The 19,995-nt window shown below is 37.9% G+C and overlaps 3 protein-coding genes across 3 annotated transcripts; all 3 read left to right on the forward strand.

Annotated features, from left to right (window-relative positions):
* The first annotated feature begins 265 nt into the window (after positions 1–265).
* Positions 266–7,990, forward strand: LOC116022883 (probable serine/threonine-protein kinase At1g01540). Its single transcript, XM_031263782.1, has 12 exons — positions 266–859; positions 1,231–1,323; positions 1,411–1,476; positions 1,569–1,634; positions 2,664–2,991; positions 4,947–5,502; positions 5,626–5,730; positions 5,871–5,993; positions 6,090–6,260; positions 6,363–6,492; positions 6,588–6,797; positions 7,469–7,990. The coding sequence occupies exons 1-12, from the start codon at positions 470–472 to the stop codon at positions 7,634–7,636; spliced, it is 2,406 nt and encodes an 801-aa protein (XP_031119642.1). The 5' UTR covers positions 266–469; the 3' UTR covers positions 7,637–7,990.
* Positions 7,991–9,747: 1,757 nt separating this feature from the next.
* LOC116022031 (subtilisin-like protease SBT3) lies at positions 9,748–12,226 on the forward strand. Its single transcript, XM_031262580.1, has one exon. It carries the CDS (start codon positions 9,768–9,770, stop codon positions 12,069–12,071), a length of 2,304 nt encoding a protein of 767 aa, XP_031118440.1. The 5' UTR covers positions 9,748–9,767; the 3' UTR covers positions 12,072–12,226.
* A 1,093-nt stretch (positions 12,227–13,319) lies between these two features.
* LOC116022052 (subtilisin-like protease SBT3) lies at positions 13,320–15,793 on the forward strand. Its single transcript, XM_031262605.1, has one exon. The coding sequence runs from the start codon at positions 13,320–13,322 to the stop codon at positions 15,549–15,551; it is 2,232 nt and encodes a 743-aa protein (XP_031118465.1). The 3' UTR covers positions 15,552–15,793.
* Positions 15,794–19,995: the final 4,202 nt, after the last annotated feature.

The raw sequence follows: 19,995 nt of genomic DNA on the forward strand, positions 1-19,995 counted from the left end.
CTATATGCATATAATTTGGGGGGAAATTACAAAATTTATTTGATTTTATTATAAATTGATAAAATAAAATGATGGCAAAGAGGACAAAATTTCGATCGCAGTTAACATTATTGATGATATAAAGGGGTAAAAATGCAAATTTTAAACTTGAATAGCTGATTGGAAATTAGTAGAAGTATTGAGGTAAACTTGTAATTTGATCATTAAAAAAAAACCCGAAAATGAACCAAATCACAATTAAGGCGGGAGATTACAGTTCTAAACACTCTGTTTTAGAGAGAGAGGAGAGTGCATATGATAGACCGAGAAGGTGAGAAGCTCTCATCTTAATCTCCATGAACTAAGAAAACCCTTGCGCTCAGAGCAGTGAGCTTGGAAAACACACGAGGATACTTAAATTTGGCTTTTCTTTGTAATTTTCTGTTTTTGTTTCTTCCTGGTTATTATTTTTTTCTGAGGACTAACAGCAATGGCGGATCCATACGGAGTAAACCCCCGTCATCCACACTCGCTCGAATCCGAGGACATGTCTTCCTTTGTTCAAAATCTTCTCCACGGCTCTTCCGCTTCCGCTGCTGCTGCTGCCGGCGGCGGCGGCGGTCTCTTTGCTCGATCAACGACGGTGGCTTCCAACAACTTAGAGTCTCGGATGAGAGATGGATCTTCTGCTGCTGTGGTAGAGTCGTCTTCTAGCCTTAATTTATCCGATCCTTGCGGATTTTACGGAGCACAAGTGAAGGAGGATGCTGTGAATGCATTTTCTTCAGCTGGAATTGGGGATTGTGAAGCCATCACTTCTTCAAAGGGGATTGAGTTTGCACATGATAACAAGGTCGACGATTTCGCTTTTACTCTTGAGGTGATTGTGATTGTGATTTATTATTGTTATTATTTTCAAAAAATTTAATTTATATATGTAGTAATCGCTATAAACAACACTTTGTGGGTCATTGTTACATTTCACTTTCATCAATAAAACGGACTCTCATGTGATTGGTTTTGTGAAGAATTGAATGATGTCCTCACGCAGTGGATTGCTTGTGGGACAAACTTTAATGGTCCATCAGGCCAAAGCTAACAATACTTCACAATAGACAAACCATGGTGATGAGCTCAATATTAGCTGTTTTGTCCTTGATCATACGTACTAAAACTGTTGCTCTAATCTTAGAGTAAATACATATACTCCTTTGTACTGTACTTGATTATTAACCATCAAGCATTTATCAGGATTGTGAAACTTCAGATGCGCCAAGTAACCAGGCTCAACCGCGAGGATCAAAGAGGAGTAGATCAGCAGAGGTTCATAATTTATCTGAAAAGGTCTGCTATGACTCAAATGCCTTAGATTTAATTTTGAATATAGAGGATGTTACTGTTGATTTACATGGCTAACACTTATGTGGACAGAGGAGGCGGAGTCGAATCAATGAGAAATTAAAAGCACTGCAGAACTTGATTCCAAATTCTAATAAAGTACGACTATTCTTAACTATAGTAACTTTTCTCCATCTTTTTACAGTGCTGTGGTTTTCCTTGGTCTTTATTGGGTTTGTTTTCTGTGATAGACTGATAAGGCATCAATGCTTGATGAAGCAATTGAATATTTGAAGCAGCTTCAATTGCAAGTTCAGGTATTTAATCCTGCTGTTTATTGCCTGATTTTATAGTGTTGTACTTCATCCACTACTGTACTTAGGTATACTTTTCGTTGATTGACAAAAATAAAATGCATTGTTTTAGAAATTATGAAGTGATACCACCCCAGACCCCAGTGGATAAAATTTTGCATACATCATAATTACAATGAAGACAACATTTGCTTATTAGAGTTTGTCTCTTTGCAGCAATAGACCACCCCAGTGGATAGAATTTTGTGCTGCTTTGCTTATCTTCATAAAGACATCTATCACCTGTTTGGTAAAAGAGTTATTATACTCAATTTTGGCTTATTTGGCCACTATTGGTTGTTTTGATTTGTTAAAAAAATCAATATAAGTGTTTTGTTAATCAGCTTTTTGTAATTCTAAAATGCTAAAATTCAAAAAGTTGCTCAAAACAACTTTTTCAATTAACTTTTGAGAAAAGAAATTATACCAATCAACTATCAGCCAACAGTTAATTTACCAAACACCTTTTCACAATCAACTAGTTATCAACTAATTATACCCTCTAAACCAATCAGTTAACAACCATATTCACCAAACAGGTATGTCATTTATTTATTTATTTTTATCCGAGAGTGAGCCAAACTCTAATAATCAAATGCTTACCTTGGTCGTTCTTATTTGGGTATTTAGTTAATTTGCTTTTTCTATATTGCATTTATTTATCGGGGTTTAACAATCTTACCTAAAACAACCAGCAGAGGAAAAGATGCATTCCCTTTAATTCATTGTGTGATTAGGTATACCATGGTTGATGAGAAAGACATTAATGAATGCTTTCATATCTCTATCACAAAAGCAAAGAAACAAATTAACTAGAGTTTGGTTGGATAGATATATTTCTTGAAATAATCTGTATTCCCCCTTAAATGACCAATTCTGTACTGGGAAAAATGAAGTGTTCTGATCAAAGACTACTCTAGGCTCTTTGTTATTTTGCAATCTTCCTAAGACATAATTAGAACCTCTCTCTTACTCTAGAGTTTGGCTTTGCAGATGTTGACAATGAGGAATGGGTTGAGTTTGTATCCGGGCTATTTCCAGGGATCTCTCCAATCAATTCAATTGCCTCCATCAGGGAGTGCATTTGATGAGAATGTAATTCCAAACACAAGAGGAGCAACTAATTTTTCTGGAGACCAAGAAATTTCATTGCAGAACAGGTTTGAAATCTCCCATCAGAATCCTTCAGCCCAACAAAATGTATCCTCTATGAAGAACACCACTAATTCAGAGAGTCCCCTAGTCTTCGAGACACCAATGCAGAATCATTATGGGATGCTTAACCATTTGGCTTCTACAAAGGTAAAACTTGTCTCAAATGGTCCATTACTTCAGTCAAATGCCAAATGCCTGTAAATTAACTCGGGATTCTTCTTTTTTTGAAGATAACTCGGGATTCTTCTTAAAATTGCAGGATATATGCAGGAATGATTCATTATCAAGGCTGCATTTAGACATGAGTTGCTCCGGGAACAATTCATCACCAGGTGTCTCTTCTTCTTAATCAATAACTTACAAATTTGCCTAAAGGATGCTGAAAAATATTTGGTTCCCTTGTTTTTTTGGCTCACCAGTTACACTGATGCCCCTTTCTAGTTTATTAACTATATCACAAAGCAAACATCAACATAATTGAGCTGTTGTAGCTGGTGAACTTATCAATTTGTTCTTATTCCATACTTTATTTCCTGCTCAAAAAAGAATCTGCAAATTCCTAGATATGTATGTGAATCGATTCTCGTCTAACGTCATGCAAAAGAATAAAAATTTCCGGTTGGTGCTTGTCCTCATCATCCTTCCTTTCATACTTTGTATATATATGCTTAGCTGCTTCATTACTTGTATTAATTAGTTTACAATAGTTTATCATAACCATATGTCCATATCCAACAATTATTTCTTTAATAAGTTGAATACTTATTTTTTGGGTTATTAAAAGCATAGAATAGAATTCGTAATCCAGTATGCGGTAGATATCTTTGCTGCAAGTTAGGTTGATATTAATACTGTCGGCAACACTGACAAATTACAGATGGATAGCAATACATTTATTTCGTCTTTATTTTTTTTTCCTTTCCTTATTTTACTATATATAAATATAAATCTCTATTTCGGTTCCGATCGGCCCACTCTTTCCATTCGCAGCCGTCGTATCGATTCCATTACTAAAAAAATCTGCTTAACTTCTTTGATCGATACTTAGATGATGCCCTCCATTCTAAATTTAATTCTTAAACGGCATTTGGAATCTTTAAGACTCAAAAAGGATTTTTTTTTTTTTTTAGTTTTGAAAGAAATTCACTTTCATTATTTAAAGGCCTTAATTGAGCAAGGTTGTATTTGACTTATGGGGTTAGACACCAGAAATGAGAATGAAAGTTATACACTTTGTTTAGTTCACAACTTTTTAAAACATAATATTTGATTTTTTCTATAATTACAAATCTCATTACCTAATTGAAATAATGTATCATTTTATTAATTTAACCTTATCACTCCTCATTTCATGACTTCCTCATTTTGTAGCATTTTCATTCATACTCCTTTATTTCATCGACTTCTTCAGTGCCACTATCTACTCATATTATCACTACTTAGATCAATTGTCTTGATTTTTTGTTTTTATATTTTTAAAATAATTATTTAGATTATAAGTTGTACATAAAAAAACATCAATATTTTTAATCATTTCAATTTCATCATACTACCAAACAATTACAAGTAATTGATTTTCATTTCAATTATGATTTCCATATTTGAACCAAACACACCCTAAATCATACTCCGTACTTTATTATTTTGAAACTAGAAATGAAAATGATGAATTATTTTGATAAAGATTTTTTATTTTTACCGTGACTGAATATAATTCATTAATTCGTACATAACAAAAAGTGTGTACATACAAAACCGTACATAACAACAAAGTGTAGACAAGAAATTGAGTGGGGCTTCCTCCATTTTCCAAGAGTCACATCAATACAGCTGCTCCTTTGACCCCATGCCACCACTCACTCACCGGTCACCCCAATCCAACCCACAACGCTCACAATATGTACAGTTTCGGCTAATTGCTCGTTTTTTTGTCTTCGTCCCTTCAATCTTCAACGGTTCTTTGTAAATGTGGTTTGTCGAGTTTCGTTGAACCACAGCAGAAGCTGAAGAAGAAGAAGAAGAAGAAAAAGAGAATGTCGGCGTTTCTGAACGATGAGCTATCGAAGCGCACCTCGATATTCGGGTTGCGATTATGGGTCGTTCTGGGCATCTGTGTCGGAGCTGCAATTGTGCTGGTTCTCTTCCTCGCCTCCCTCTGGTTCACCTCCCGCCGCAACAGCAGTAAGAAGTCAACTACCACTCTTCTCGCTCACAAGAACTCCAAAATCCCCAACGCCTCCAAGGAGATTCAGGAAATCCGGATTGACCCCTCCAGAACCCATCCAGAAAAGCCCAAGCTTTTGCCAGCTCCGGTACCCGACCCGGTCCCCGAGCCCGAACTTTTGGACGACGAGAGCCACAGCTCCGGTGGGCAGCAGAGAATTAACATCGAAATAGGGAAGGGCCACAGAATTTCGTACCCGGAGCGTGTCGCTCCTGGCAGCGGGTCCAGGCACGGGAGTGGAGAGTCGCGGTCGGGTGATCAGGCGCCTGCCATTACTGTCCCCGAGGTTTCGCACTTGGGGTGGGGCCATTGGTATACTCTGAGGGAGCTCGAAATAGCCACGAATGGGTTTACCGTTGAGAATGTGATTGGTGAGGGTGGTTATGGCATTGTTTACAGTGGTGTTCTCGAGGACAACACTAAAGTTGCTGTAAAGAATCTGCTCAATAACAGGTGACCATTAATATTTTGTTTCTTTGTTAACATTTCATTCTTTGGTTGTTAATCTTGTGCATAATAGTCAAAGCTGAAATTTAGGTAATTAAGGGTTACTTTCTTTATGTGATTTCTTTTCAGGGGACAAGCTGAGAGGGAGTTTAAGGTTGAAGTTGAAGCAATTGGGCGTGTCCGGCACAAGAATCTGGTGAGGTTGCTTGGTTACTGCGCCGAGGGAGCACATAGGTAATTTCAATTTATTACTTTCCATTCTGTGGGTATTTATCTTAGAGCTTTAGGCATTGAATACTATATTCAATTTTGAAATTTTACTTGGATTGGTGATTGATTAATATTTATTATCTCATAAATGTGGTGGTTTTCAGGATGCTTGTGTATGAGTATGTCAACAATGGAAACTTGGAACAGTGGCTCCATGGAGATGTAGGACCCTGCAGCCCTCTTACCTGGGAAATTCGGATGAATATCATTCTTGGATGTGCAAAAGGGTATACTTCTGTTGAATGTGATGTCCATAGGTTAATTCTCTATTCTGCAGAATTTTTTTTTTCAGTGCAATAACAAAAGCTTGGTGATGTCCACAGGTTAACCTATCTTCATGAAGGTCTTGAACCCAAAGTTGTTCATCGTGACATCAAATCAAGCAACATTTTGCTGGATAAACAGTGGAATTCCAAAGTATCTGACTTTGGCTTGGCTAAGCTCTTGGGTTCTGAAAAGAGTTACATTACCACTCGGGTTATGGGAACATTTGGGTCAGTGAGGAATATTTAAAGTCCAGTGCTTATGTTTAATTGCTAACCCTTAGGCTGACCTAGGAAAACTTATTCAAAAAGCTTCTTCTTTTTATGATGCAGCTATGTTGCTCCAGAATATGCCAGCACTGGCATGTTAAATGAAAGAAGTGATGTCTATAGTTTTGGAATTCTTCTGATGGAGATAATTACTGGAAGAAATCCAGTGGATTATAGCCGCCCACCTGGAGAGGTTTGTAATGACTTGTTAAAGATTACTTGTTATATTGGAGACCTCTTTAAATTTGCTTTCTATTTTGTTATTAACATTGCTATATTAATTCTCAGGTGAACCTAGTTGATTGGCTAAAAACCATGGTTTCAAACCGCAATTCTGAGGGAGTTTTAGATCCCAAGTTACCTGAAAAACCTTCTTCAAGAGCATTGAAACGTGCCCTCTTGGTGGCTTTACGCTGTGTAGACCCAAATGCACAAAAGAGGCCAAAGATGGGCCATGTAATACACATGCTTGAAGCTGATGATTTCCCCTTTCGAGATGTGAGTTTTATTTTCCATTTTTCCCTATCAAAACTTTATTACCATAACTGTTGAATCAGTTGCTATATATGAGTAGGACTGCTAAGCATGCTCGAACCTACCTCCTAATATGATATAATCACAACTCTTCCCTCTAAAGATTGATTGCTCAACTTCATCACTGGGGAGATATGAATAACAAGTTAATATCTGCATATCAATTTCGCCATGATTAAATTTCTTAATTGTTGAGGACAAGCATGTTTCGGTACAAGCATGAAATTCATCACTGTTGTTCCCTGCTGTGGTTATCATTTTTTGTTTAATAAAGCTGAAACTTTTCTTTTTCTCTTCAACATGATACTTTAGTAAACTTTCCTACCCTATACTTTTCAGCATACATGCATAATTATTCTTCATAAAAGTTGTCTGTCTCAGAATGGTAAACTTTCTTAATAGGTATGATTGAGTTGCTACTTTTAAGAGATAGAGCAGTGAGACTTTAGAAAATCTGTCATAAGAGACATGTTTGATCAAGGATGGCACACCTACTTACCTCCTATTAACTCATTCTTAATACATCTCTTGAGAATGCCTCGGAACTTTTTGATTACCTCATCCTTTTCAATACATAATAATATGTAGGCAAGTGTCTCCTTTGTGTGTAATGCATCTATGGTTTTCATCGTCAGGACCAAAGAGCTGGAAGGGACAATGCACGTTCACATCATGACGGAGTGAAGGAGAGGGTGATGCAGAAGCGGATGATTGAATCAGGTGATAGTAGTGGTTACGAAAGTAGTGTCCAAACCAACAACACATCCTTATTGAGAAGACAAGAAACCGATGATGAGCAGTAGCCTCAGCATTCCTCTTATAAAGGTTGAACTGAAATCGATGTTCTTTGTTTCTGATACCTGGCCTCTGTAAATACCACTCGTCTTCGCCTTTGCACTCTAGTTTATACCTTTTGCTTGTGTAGGTTCCTGTAGCAACATTTGACGCTAGGAGTTTACTTGTGATCAATTTTGCTGCTTCCCATACCCCCAAAACTGCATGTAGTTATTATTCTCTGAACAGCGCTCTAGGACAGAGCTATTATTTATACTGATATGGCTACCTAGCTGCCAATAAGGGTGCACTGTGCTTTAATACAGCCAGATAGAGTTGAATACCATCTTAAACCCCACAATGAACAAATTTTCATGAAACAATGTTGCAGCTCATGTTCTCTGCATTAAAATACCTGTCATTCTGCATTATAGTTAGGTGTCTGGTAGTGACATTTTATTGAGGTAGCCATTGTCACCAAAGACAGCTGGCTGCAAATGAGTGCAATCAGGTACATGGTTCCTACAAAATTCAATATGCGGCGGATAAGCGGGTCCCGTGTAATCAGTGAAGTCACCACAAACCATAAAGGAGGAGGAGAAGAAGCAGGTCTTTCTTGCAGGCACAAGAGAAATTGGACCCCCCCAGGCATTCATTCTGTTTCCTGGGCATACAAAAGGTTTGTAGGATGTTTATTTCTTTTGTTTCTTTTTTTTTTTTTTCATTTTCATATTCTTTTTTAGTACATTGGTCTGCCTCTGTGATTTTTTTTTACTTGTGCATATGTATGAACACTTGAATGCCCTAATTAGTGCTTGAACTTTGGATCCCATCTCTAATTTGTCTGACTTTTTCCATGGCTACCATACCCAATTTCCTGGTCAAAGATTTTTCTTGGGTTTGCAGATTTGCTAGTCAACTTTATAGTAATATTATATACCATATTTTCTTTTGATTTTTGCTTAATTTGTGAGAAAAAAAGTAGAAAATAAAATTTGGAACCAACAAGGGTTGGTTGGTCTAGATGGCATCATTTGGACTTTTTGCTGAAAAAAAAAAGTTAAGATTTAGTTCACACTTTCAAGCATGCATGGGGTGTTAACCTTTTCTTATTTATAAGACCAGTGATGGGAAATGTGTGTAAATTTTACACAATAATTTTTTTTAAAAGAGTTAATTCTATGACTGGTTCATTGATTATTGACTGTTAATTTGATTATAATTAGTTCTTAGAGTATTAATTTTGTTTCAAATTTGATCGTTTACTAAGAAATCTGTTTATGAAGTGTTATTTATCAAAGTAAAAGTGTAAAATTTAACTTTTCACACCGTTCTTTTGCATTATCATTTTTATAATTATGTATAAGAGCAAAATCATGTCCTACAAGAGTTCTTTTGTAATGATCTTATAGACATTCAAAAATTGCAGCAATAGATTTATACATAAACAATAATGGAGAAGAAATGTGCGAAAGACCATATTTTACACTTTTGATGCATTTAGAACAGATTTTTTTTTTTTTTTTTTTAATGAAGGATCAAAATTAGAATAAAATATATACTCCAAAGAAGTCAACAATAAAAATTAATAAATTTATGGACAAATATGCCCTTAATAATTGAAAGTAGGACACAAATCACATAACTCCAGAGTACAATAATGCTTAAATTGGATCTATTACAATTAAGAATATAATAGTGAATCTGCGAGAAATATCTCCAAATCTTCCCCAGTTGCTTCGAACAGAACGTTTGTCTGTCTTCTCATATTATGTCTTGCAAGCATTCTTAGCATAGCTTAAATTTGAGGTTACGCAATATTGCGTTCAAGACTCTACAAGTCACCGTCTTCTCTGCCCAGCTGCCGCTATACTGTCACCTCACTTTGCAGGAATGTATATATCGTGAACCAGGGTTTATAGTGCACTGTGAACTTGATCTAATACGCAAAATTTGACTTCATAAAATATAAAATTCATGTTTATAATGTACATAATTTATGTTCATAATATACTGTGTCCATGATATAAATTGCCCATATCGGAACCCCACATTTACCTGGAAGTTTTTTCCTCACATAAACCCTCATATATATATATATATATGTATATATATATATATATATATATATATAATGAAGTTGAAGTCACAGAAAAAAAAATGGAGTCATCAGTGAAAGGGGTTCATCTTCTCTTCCTAGTCCTGTCGTTGATCATCTTTCATGCATGCTCAATCTCTGCAAACAAATCAACCTACATCGTCCACATGGACAAATCATTCATGCCCACACCTTTTTCCACACATGATCAATGGTATTCCTCCATTCTTCATTCTGTCAAGCTGGAAACCCCAACATCAAATGATCCAAGAAACCCAACCAGGATTCTCTACACTTACGACCACGCATTTCATGGTTTCAGCGCAGTTTTATCTGACAATGAAGAATTAGAAGCTGTCAAGAAAACCCCAGGGTTTGTCTCAGCTTACAGGGACAAAATCGTCACTCTTGACACAACCCACACCTTCCAGTTTCTGTCTCTCAATCCGGCCACGGGACTGTGGCCGGATTCTCAGTACGGAAAAGATGTGATTATTGGTGTGATTGATACCGGAGTGTGGCCGGAGAGTGCAAGCTTCAGAGATGATGGAATTGAAGAAATTCCTGAGAGGTGGAAAGGGATATGTGAGGAAGGAGAGGAGTTTGAAGCTTCTATGTGTAACAAGAAGCTGATTGGTGTTAGGTACTTCAATAAAGGAGTTGTGGCTGCAAATCCCAATATTACTATAACTATGAACTCAGGGAGAGATATAGCAGGCCATGGCACGCATACATCTTCAACTGCTGCTGGGAATTATGTTGAAGCTGCTTCTTTCTTTGGCTATGCCCCCGGGATAGCGAGAGGGATAGCACCGAAAGCTAGAGTGGCTATGTATAAGGTGCTTTGGGAAGAAGGGAGGTATGGGTCTGATGTTCTTGCAGGAATGGATCAGGCAATTGGAGATGGGGTTGATGTGATTTCAATTTCTATGGGGTTTGATTTTGTGCCTTTGTATGAAGACCCCATTGCCATAGCTTCATTTGGGGCTATGGAAAGGAATGTTCTTGTTTCTGCCTCAGCTGGAAATGCAGGGCATGGAATTGGGAGATTGCATAATGGAATCCCATGGGTTTTAACATCTGCAGCTGGCTCGATTGATCGTTGGTTTTCGGGGAGTTTGGGTCTGGGAAATGGTCAAGAAATCATTGGATGGACTGTTTTCCATGGAAAGGGGAGTTCTGAGAGGCTGCCACTTATTTACAATGAGACCATATCTGCTTGCAATTCTGTTCAGTTGCTTTCCAGGTTTGGTGATGGGGTTATTGTCTGTGACAATACAGGGCAATTATTCAGCCAAATTAGCATTATTTCCCAATCTGGAGTGGCTGCTGCTATCTTCATCTCTGATGATTCAGAGATCTTTGAGTCCACAGTGTTCTCCAGGTTCCCTGGAGTTATAATCAGCCCGGAAAACTCCTCCATTGTCATCAATTATGCCAAGAATGGTGTCAAACCATATGCCAGCCTTAAGTTTCAACAGACATTACTGGGAACAAAACCTGCCCCAGTTGTTGCATCCTACACTTCGAGAGGCCCTTCGCCCAGCTTTCCCGGGATCTTGAAGCCCGATGTTATGGCTCCCGGGACATTAGTCCTGGCTGCCTGGATTCCAACCTCTCATATATCTACCAGAGTGGGAATGGAAATGGAAATGGAATCCCGCGCTTTCAACATGATCTCGGGCACATCCATGGCCTGTCCTCATTCTTCTGCCATCGCTGCACTCCTTAAAGGCGCACATCCAGAGTGGAGCCCGGCTGCCATACGATCAGCCATGGTTACAACAGCCAACCCCTACGATAACACCAAGGATCCGATAAAAGATTCGGGCCTGAAATACACTGTTGCCACCCCTCTTGCCATGGGAGCAGGACAAGTTAATCCAAACAGTGCTCTTGATCCCGGGCTCATATATGATGCCACCCCACAAGATTATGTGAATCTGTTGTGTTCCATGAATTTCACCCAACCCCAAATTCAAACCATCACTAGATCAACCAATTATAGTTGCAGTAACACATCTTCTGATCTCAATTACCCTTCTTTTATTCTTCTGTACCCTGGCGGTGAAACAGCAGAAGCTGTGAATCAGACATTTGTGAGGACTGTCACCTATGTTGGAGACGGCCCTGCAACGTTTAAGGTTGGCGATATCACGTTCCCTGCAGATTCAGATATCACTGTCCACAATGCAAGTTTTTCGTTTGAAAGCAAGCACGAAACAAAGAGCTATACACTTGTTCTGAGCTATAAGGGTAACAGAACAGGAGAAATCACATCTGGTGCAATAACATGGGTTGATGACAGTGGTAAGTACAGAGTTAGAAGCCCAATTGTAATAGCCCCTATGATTCCCAGATGGTGATGTGATCTTTACTGTATGTATGCACATTAGTCCTTGTGTTCAAACTATTCCAAGACATCTTTGGATGCACCAAAAATAGTGTTCAAAGACATAAATATTTGCTGTGTTTACAGTTCAGAATCGAACAAACAAGAAATCCATTGCTGTTTTTACCATTTCTTGAACCAAATCCTACTTCCCAAGCCATGAACCAAAGTTCTGAGAAGCTTCAAAAGATCAAAAATTCCAAACAACAGATTGCTCAGTCTCGAGAATCATTCCTGAACAGATGCTTAGAGATTGGAACCAGCTGGATTAAAAACTGCTATTTCAATAACAAGAATCTTGGGGTTTTCCTCACTTTAATGCTAAAGAAATTGCAGAACCTAGTATTTTACTAATATGCATTTGGCTTTTGTGGATGAATATGAACTGACAACGGGTAATACTATGGGATTCGGAATTCGAAATCGGAATACTGGTATGGGTTTTGGTGAAAATATATATATATTTTTTTATGTTTGATAGTAGGGTGAAATTGGAATGATTATCAGTATTGATGTTTGGTTATATATGACTCTATAATGGAATAAAGGTTTTAAAAATACAAAAACAAAAAATCAAAACAATTTATCCTAATATAAGGACATCCAAAACACTAATATGAACAAGAAAAAATCAAAACAAAAATTTAAAAGCAATAATAATTTCCTAGTAAAATCAATCAAATAAGCTCTCTGATCTCTTCATCTTCTTCAATGCACTCTATTCCTTTTGGTCTCATCCGATCCTAAGAGACAAATGGCATGTACCTGGATTCAATTCTTGCATGATACTAACATAGGAAGAAAACTCCAAATGCATAACATTTAGAAGTTTTTGTTTTGTTTTTTATTTTTTTGATACATTAGGTATCCCAGCTTAGGTGAGACTAATTTTAAACTCCTTACAATTCCTGCCCAAGAGCCACTAGAGGAGGTCAGTTCCCAGATTCTTCGAACCCCTTACACTGCGACTAAAGTAAGAATTTAAGTTGATCGGCCGAACCAATTGAGCTAGCCCCAATGCTTTAACATCCAAAAGTTGTTGGTTATGGGAGAACATATCAATGTCACACCCGGCCATTTGATAAAAACAATGATGCCGTTCAAGGCCAAGCAATGCCCTGACAGATTTTCTGGATTTTACAATGTTAACATGCTCCAACAATGGTATAAATACGGAAGCCATAGACTAAAGAAATTCCCACCAAAAGTTTCATAAAGGAAAATGGAGTCTTTCAGAGGGGTTCCTCTTCTCATCTTGTCGACACTGTTCTTGTTTCAGACATGCTCAATCTCTGCCCAGAAATCCACCTACATTGTCCACATGGACAAGTCACATATGCCACTGGCATTTTTCACTCACCACCAGTGGTATTCTTCCATTGTTGATTCTGTAGTTTCCGACAGTACCCTGGAAAGGCTGGTCTACACGTACAATAACGTTGTTCATGGCTTCAGTGCTGTCCTGTCCGAGGATGAGCTTGAATCTCTCAAGAAATCTCCAGGATTTGTCCACGCTTACAAGGATAAATCTACCGCCCTGGATACCACTCATACCTTTGAATTCCTGTCTCTGAATCCCACAACAGGGCTTTGGCCGGCGGCTCAGTTTGGGAAAGATGTGATCATTGGAATGATTGATACCGGAATTTGGCCGGAAAGTCCAAGTTTCAGAGATGACGGCATGGGTGAAATTCCGGATAGGTGGAAGGGGACATGCCAAACAGGGCCGGATTTTAACTCTTCGTTGTGTAACAAAAAGCTGATCGGAGCTCGTTACTTCTACAAAGGCGCCGGCGCCGGAAACTCAAGCAGTCTTTCAAGCTCTCCAAGGGATGACGTAGGCCACGGGACCCACACCTCGTCCACCGCCGCCGGGAATTACGTCGACGACGTTTCGTTCTTCGGCTACGCCAACGGAACCGCGAGAGGGGTGGCGCCGCTCGCGAGATTGGCGATGTATAAGGTCGGTGCCAGCGGGGCGAGCTTTGCTTCCGATGTACTCGCCGGCATTGACACGGCGGTTGCCGACGGCGTTGACGTGATCTCAATTTCTCTAGGATTTAACTTCTCTCCGTTATATGAAGACCCCGTCGCCATCGCCGCGTTTGGCGCGATGGAAAAAGGAGTCCTCGTTTCTTCCTCGGCCGGAAATGACGGCCCGGAACTCGGAACATTACATAACGGAATCCCGTGGGCCCTCACAACCGCCGCCGGATCCATTGACCGTTGGTTGGCGGGAACGTTGAGTCTAGGAAACGGCGTGGAGATTCTGTGCTGGACAACATATCCGGATAACGCCGTTATCGAAAACGTTCCCCTCATCTATAACCAGACAATATCGTCCTGTAACTCAACCGAGCTGCTCTCCAAATACTCGTACGGCATAATCGTTTGCGACAACGTCGGATCATTCGGCTCACAAATGTCGTACATCTCCGACGCTAATGCCACGGCCGGAATCTACCTTACCGACGATCCTGAAATATTCCAGGGCACTTATTTCGATTACCCCGGCGTTGCAATCAGCCCAGAAGCCGCACAGATTCTGCTCAATTACACCGGGGGCGTATCCTCACCCTCAGCCAGCATCAAGTTTCACCAGACATTCGTCGGAATAAAGCCGGCGCCGGTGGTCTCATCCTACACATCAAGAGGTCCGGCGCCGAGCAGTCCGGGGGTTCTAAAACCCGACCTAATGTCGCCGGGAACACTGGTCTTAGCGTCCTGGATTCCAGATTCCGGTGAATCAGGAAACGCATATAACATGATCTCCGGAACATCCATGGCGTGCCCTCATTCTTCCGGGATCGCCGCGCTTTTAAAGGGCGCGCATCCGGATTGGTCCCCGGCGGCGATTCGATCCGCCATGGTTACCACCGCAAACCCGCTGGATAACTCCAACGCGCCAATTACAGACTCCGGATTACAATACGCGGGCGCTAATCCGTTGGCCATGGGAGCCGGACAAGTTGATCCCAACCGTGCATTAAATCCAGGGTTTATATACGATGCGGGGCGACAAGACTACATAAATCTTCTATGCTCCATGAACTTCACTAGAGACCAAATCTTAACCATCACGAAATCCAACTACACCTGCGAAACCGCATCTTCTGATCTGAATTATCCGTCCTTTATTCTTTTGTATTCTACCAACGGAACTGAGAAGGAGGTGAGCCAGGAGTTTGTGAGGACGGTGACGTACGTCGGAGATGGGCCGGCGACGTTTAACGTTACCCAACTGGGGTTGCCGGGGGATTCATTGGTGTATGTGACTCCTGGTTCTTTGTCGTTCCAGAATAAGTACGAGAAGAAGAATTACACTCTGGGCGTGCGTTACACGCTCAATGGCACCGGCGATGTTGGGTATGGTTCTGTGGTTTGGGAAGATGAGAGCGGTAGTTATACCGTGAGGAGTCCCATTGTGGTGGCGCCGCTGGTTGAGGTCTGGTGATTAATTAAGTGCAATTGCATTGCATGCATGGAAGAGTTTTATGCATGGGGAGTACGTGTTTATTAGTCATCACAATAAATTAAAGTCTCCATTCTCCAGGAATGATAGGATAGATGTTTGAGGTACATCTGGAAAAATAAGATACGGAAATGTAAGGTTTATGCCGTCATGCATTTCTGTGCTACATTTATGTTATTCTTGGTGTGCCATTTCTGAATTCTAACATTTCATCATCTTTGCAACTTTTGACACAACTACACAACAAGCTAGGTTTTAAATTTGATTTCTAGATGGGAACGACCTAGCGGAACTATTGGCTTTCAGAGTTTACCTATTGCATACTCTCGGATAATGACCAAGAATTTCTTCTTTATAGCATCTTACAAAAAAAAAAACAGTATCCCTTAATTATCTGAAGAGTTTCTTCTTTATAGCATCTTACAATAAAAAAACAGTGTCCCTTAATTATCTGAAAGTGCGTGTGTAAAAATTTTATTGGACGGGGTTAATTTTACTGACTTGACCAAATCCTTAGCTTATATATAAGTCAATGCAGACGACGGTGGCAAACAAGAAGTTGTTACATCACTTACATGGACCAGAAATCAACAAATATGAATTATTGGCCCGACAAACACAAGGCCTTAGCTTAATACTAGTACAGTAGTATAAAGTATGTAAAAAGTGTAGTGGAAACCAATTCAGATTTCAACAGACTCAGTGTTACAACCACACTGATGGATCGGATACTTTGGGTAGGGTATCCTTAAAAATGTACCCAATCATTCGGGGTCTACCGCTCAACCACACTGATGGATCGGATACTCTGGGTAGGGTATCCTTAAAAATGTACCCAACCATTTGGGGTCTACCGCTCAACCACATTGCTCAGATGACTGGCTGGGCCTAGTAGCTTGGTTGCTCATCCGACGTAAGTGGTCGAACTAGAACGCCTGATCGGGTGCCCACTCAAAGGCCGACTAAAAGAGATTTTTCGGAATTTTTTTTTTCCAGATTTTAAGCGGGATTTCCTTTTTCAACATCAGGGAAGGAGTATGGCGGTTTGAGAGTTTTTCAAAATTGATCGAAAAGTTCTCATTTATTTCTAAATTATCAAGTACCTAAAGATGTAAGCAATACAAATGAGACAGACACATTTTACACTAGGCTAAAGCATTTGTTAAGCAAAATTGATCTAAACATAGAAAGCAATGCACTTATCACCCCCACAGGATATTGCGGGGTGATATTTAAAATTGGAATCAAATCTCTATTCTATCTAGTTAGTTAGTTTTTGTGATTAATTATATTGAAACATCTGAAAATTACTATTCTGACATCAAGATGAGTCTAGCTTGTAAGTCACGCTTAAGAAATGATCTATAATGCACGCCGAATCCATAGGGACCATAAGAAACTCCAAAACAGACATTATGCATAGTACAATAAATAAAATGAATGCATGAAGACAGAGGAATCACATACACATAGTGTTGGAGTTGGAGATTTAATGTTGTGTGAGATAGATGTTGATATATCCAGCGTAATGAGTGATGTTAAAAGTAGAGGAGTCCAGCTTGCCTAAGAGCAAAGTTTCCACAGCCTTGAAAGAAGATGCACATGGTGGGTTCCGGAATATGGTTTAAGGTGGTTGTCTGGATCATAACTAGCAAATTAGACATTACATTCCGTGACTTATGGGACCGAATTATTAAAACCCCAATTTGGATCTCATTGAATTGGGTGCGCTGACTTGGCAAGATGAGTGGTAATCACACCCTGAGGTGTCTTGCTGGGTGGCACCATTGTTGGAATTCGGCCCAAATGTCATGAAAGATTTTTTTTTTTTTTCTTCTTGTTTTTTAGGTCGAATTGTTGTCACATATTTGTTTATATATTTATAATAAAGTTTAAAGGTACATATTTTCTTTTTTAACACAAGATTCAAATAGGAGATATGCTATATTTTATTCCTGGTTTTATTTTCTAATATCTACATTCTTATGCGGCAATACTTGAGTAGTGTCATTTTAAAATATTTGATTAATAATTCAATTTAAATTTAATCAATAAATATAAAAAATTTATTACCATGTCAAAGCCTCAAAGGTGCACTGAATGATATTCAATTCTATTCTTAACATATTTGATGAAGTAATTAATGTGTTAAAGTTTAAAGGTCTAATTCACTAATGAAGTAGTTGTGTGTGTATCTATATAGGATCATATATGAGAACTTATATTTTTGTAAAAAATGTAGAATGGTATGATCTATCTAAATGGGTTAATCAACGTTTGGATAATAAGGGGAAGGGATCGGAAAAAATGCCCGCAGTGACTCTTTATTTATCAACGTTTGTATATTTATTTATCTTCGACAATAGGGTTGCAGATTCACATCATGATCGTTAATTAACAGGTGTTGAAGACTTGGGAAAATATCAAAATCACATCCAATATAATAACTCGCTTTTACTTTATTAATAAAAAAGACGCATAACCAACGACAAAGACTAATGGCGCTGACGATTTCCTGGATAAAATGAAAGATCAAATTTGTATAGCTTTCTCATTACAAATCAAAGTTTTTTTTTAATAATTCTTTTTCTGTTTTTACATAGATGACATCATAAGTCAAAGGAATATTAAAGATATATCAAGACAATAGTGATAAGTGCGTGGAATTTAATAATGCGAATATGTTTTTTCTTAAATACTCGTGATTTTTTTATAAAATAGTATATGTTTCATACTTTCTCAAACATTTTTTGCTCAAAGAATTTAAAATGGTAATCATGATGTCATCACAATACATGATAGTTGACAATAATGTGAATATGTTAATTTAAGGGAAAATGACAAAGTTTTAATTTAGACGTATTTAGGCCCTTTTTTTTTGTTTTCCTCTTTTTGTTTTTACTTTTTTTTTTCCCATAATTTTCTTATTTTTCTTTGAATAAAGCTATATGGATTGGTAATAATTTTTTTTTATTGATTATAAATTGATATGACCTCACTTTATAAAAAGGAATCTATTTAGATTTTGGTCCCATTCCCAATAGCTTGATCCTTTTTCTTTTCAATCAAAAAAAAAAAAATTTTAAGCGTATTTATTAGCATTTATTTTTATATTATCTTTAAATGACAAAATACAAAATTATTTGAAAAAAGATTTTTCTTTATTTTGACATATAAATAATGCTATTAACAAGCTATATAATATCAAATGGTGCAGTCATATGTATGATTCAGATCGGGTTCGTTAATAATACCAAATACTTGACCTTTCGAACTCTATTACTACAAGTTCAGATAATTATATTGATAATTAGGTTTGAAATAGATCTGGGTAGTAGTGAAATCCTTGTATGCGATATTCGATCAATAGTGTGCATGTGCATGTCTGCATTATAAAATGGGTTTCTGGATAATTTTGAATACTATATGGGATAGTGTCAAATAGGTTTAACCGCTCTTCAACGATTCATTTTCTGTTTTAACATAATTATTTTTTTAGTGGGATGTTGCAATTACATTTTTTGTGTGTATTCAATGGCTAATTTAACCCTTATTTGTATAAATAATTATAGTTATAGGAAGTTAAGTGTATGTATAAGGATAATGATAGAGTAGGTAGGTGGTAGTGATAGAAGTATATAGATAGGTGGGTGGGTAGATGAGATGAATAGATAGTAAATATAGGTGAAGTTTGTAGCTAGGCAATAGGTAGGTGGTGGTAGAGGTATATAGATAGGTGGGTATCTAGATGAGATACATAGGTAAATAGGTGAAGTGAAAGTATGTAGGTAAATAATGTTGGTAGATATGTACACATAGGTGGTACATCTAAGTGGACAGTCGGGTAAAGTGAAAGTTGGTAGGTAATAGTGACTATAAATAAAGTTATGTCTGTCTTTGTATTAGAAAAAAATTTAGAAAAAAAATTATTTTTCAATTTTTTTGTTGGTTTGGAAAAACAATTTTACATATAAAATGGAAAATAATGCTAAAAATCACATTTTTTGGTTTTTTTTTTTCAAAAAATAAAGAAATTTCCAAAAGTTAAATGCTACGAAATTAACAACTAAATTAGTGAGGTGTACGGTGGCTGGATATCCCTTTGATGGAGGTTTATGGTGTCATTGGTGAGCTAATGGAGGACGCGATTGGAGTGGCTCTACCTAGGTGGGTGAGGAATTATGCAGAACTCTTACAACTTGTTCGTGAAAAATAATTGAGAAGAAAGAATTTAAATTTTATGGAAAATTTTTATTTAGAATATTGATTTAATTATTTGGATGGTGGGAAAAAATGATTGAAAATAATCTATCTATACTATATATAAAAACATTATCCTCCTCCTAAATTTTCCCGCCCAAAGTCAGGGACATTTTAGTAAAATCATTGATTTTATTAATTATCCATATATATATATAATATTCAT

This window comes from Ipomoea triloba, chromosome 1, assembly GCF_003576645.1.
Source record: "Ipomoea triloba cultivar NCNSP0323 chromosome 1, ASM357664v1".
Lineage (NCBI taxonomy): Eukaryota > Viridiplantae > Streptophyta > Magnoliopsida > Solanales > Convolvulaceae > Ipomoea > Ipomoea triloba.

Excerpts from the sequence above, each read along its gene's own strand:
- LOC116022883 (XM_031263782.1), top strand. The coding sequence starts at position 470 with ATGGCGGATCCATACGGAGTAAACCCCCGTCATCCACACTCGCTCGAA. Across the intron at positions 2,992-4,946 it reads GGTAAAACTTGTCTCAAATG|CTGCAATTGTGCTGGTTCTC; the intron begins GTCCATTACTTC and ends TCTGTGTCGGAG. Across the intron at positions 5,731-5,870 it reads TGCGCCGAGGGAGCACATAG|GATGCTTGTGTATGAGTATG; the intron begins GTAATTTCAATT and ends GGTGGTTTTCAG.
- LOC116022031 (XM_031262580.1), top strand. The coding sequence starts at position 9,768 with ATGGAGTCATCAGTGAAAGGGGTTCATCTTCTCTTCCTAGTCCTGTCG.
- LOC116022052 (XM_031262605.1), top strand. The coding sequence starts at position 13,320 with ATGGAGTCTTTCAGAGGGGTTCCTCTTCTCATCTTGTCGACACTGTTC.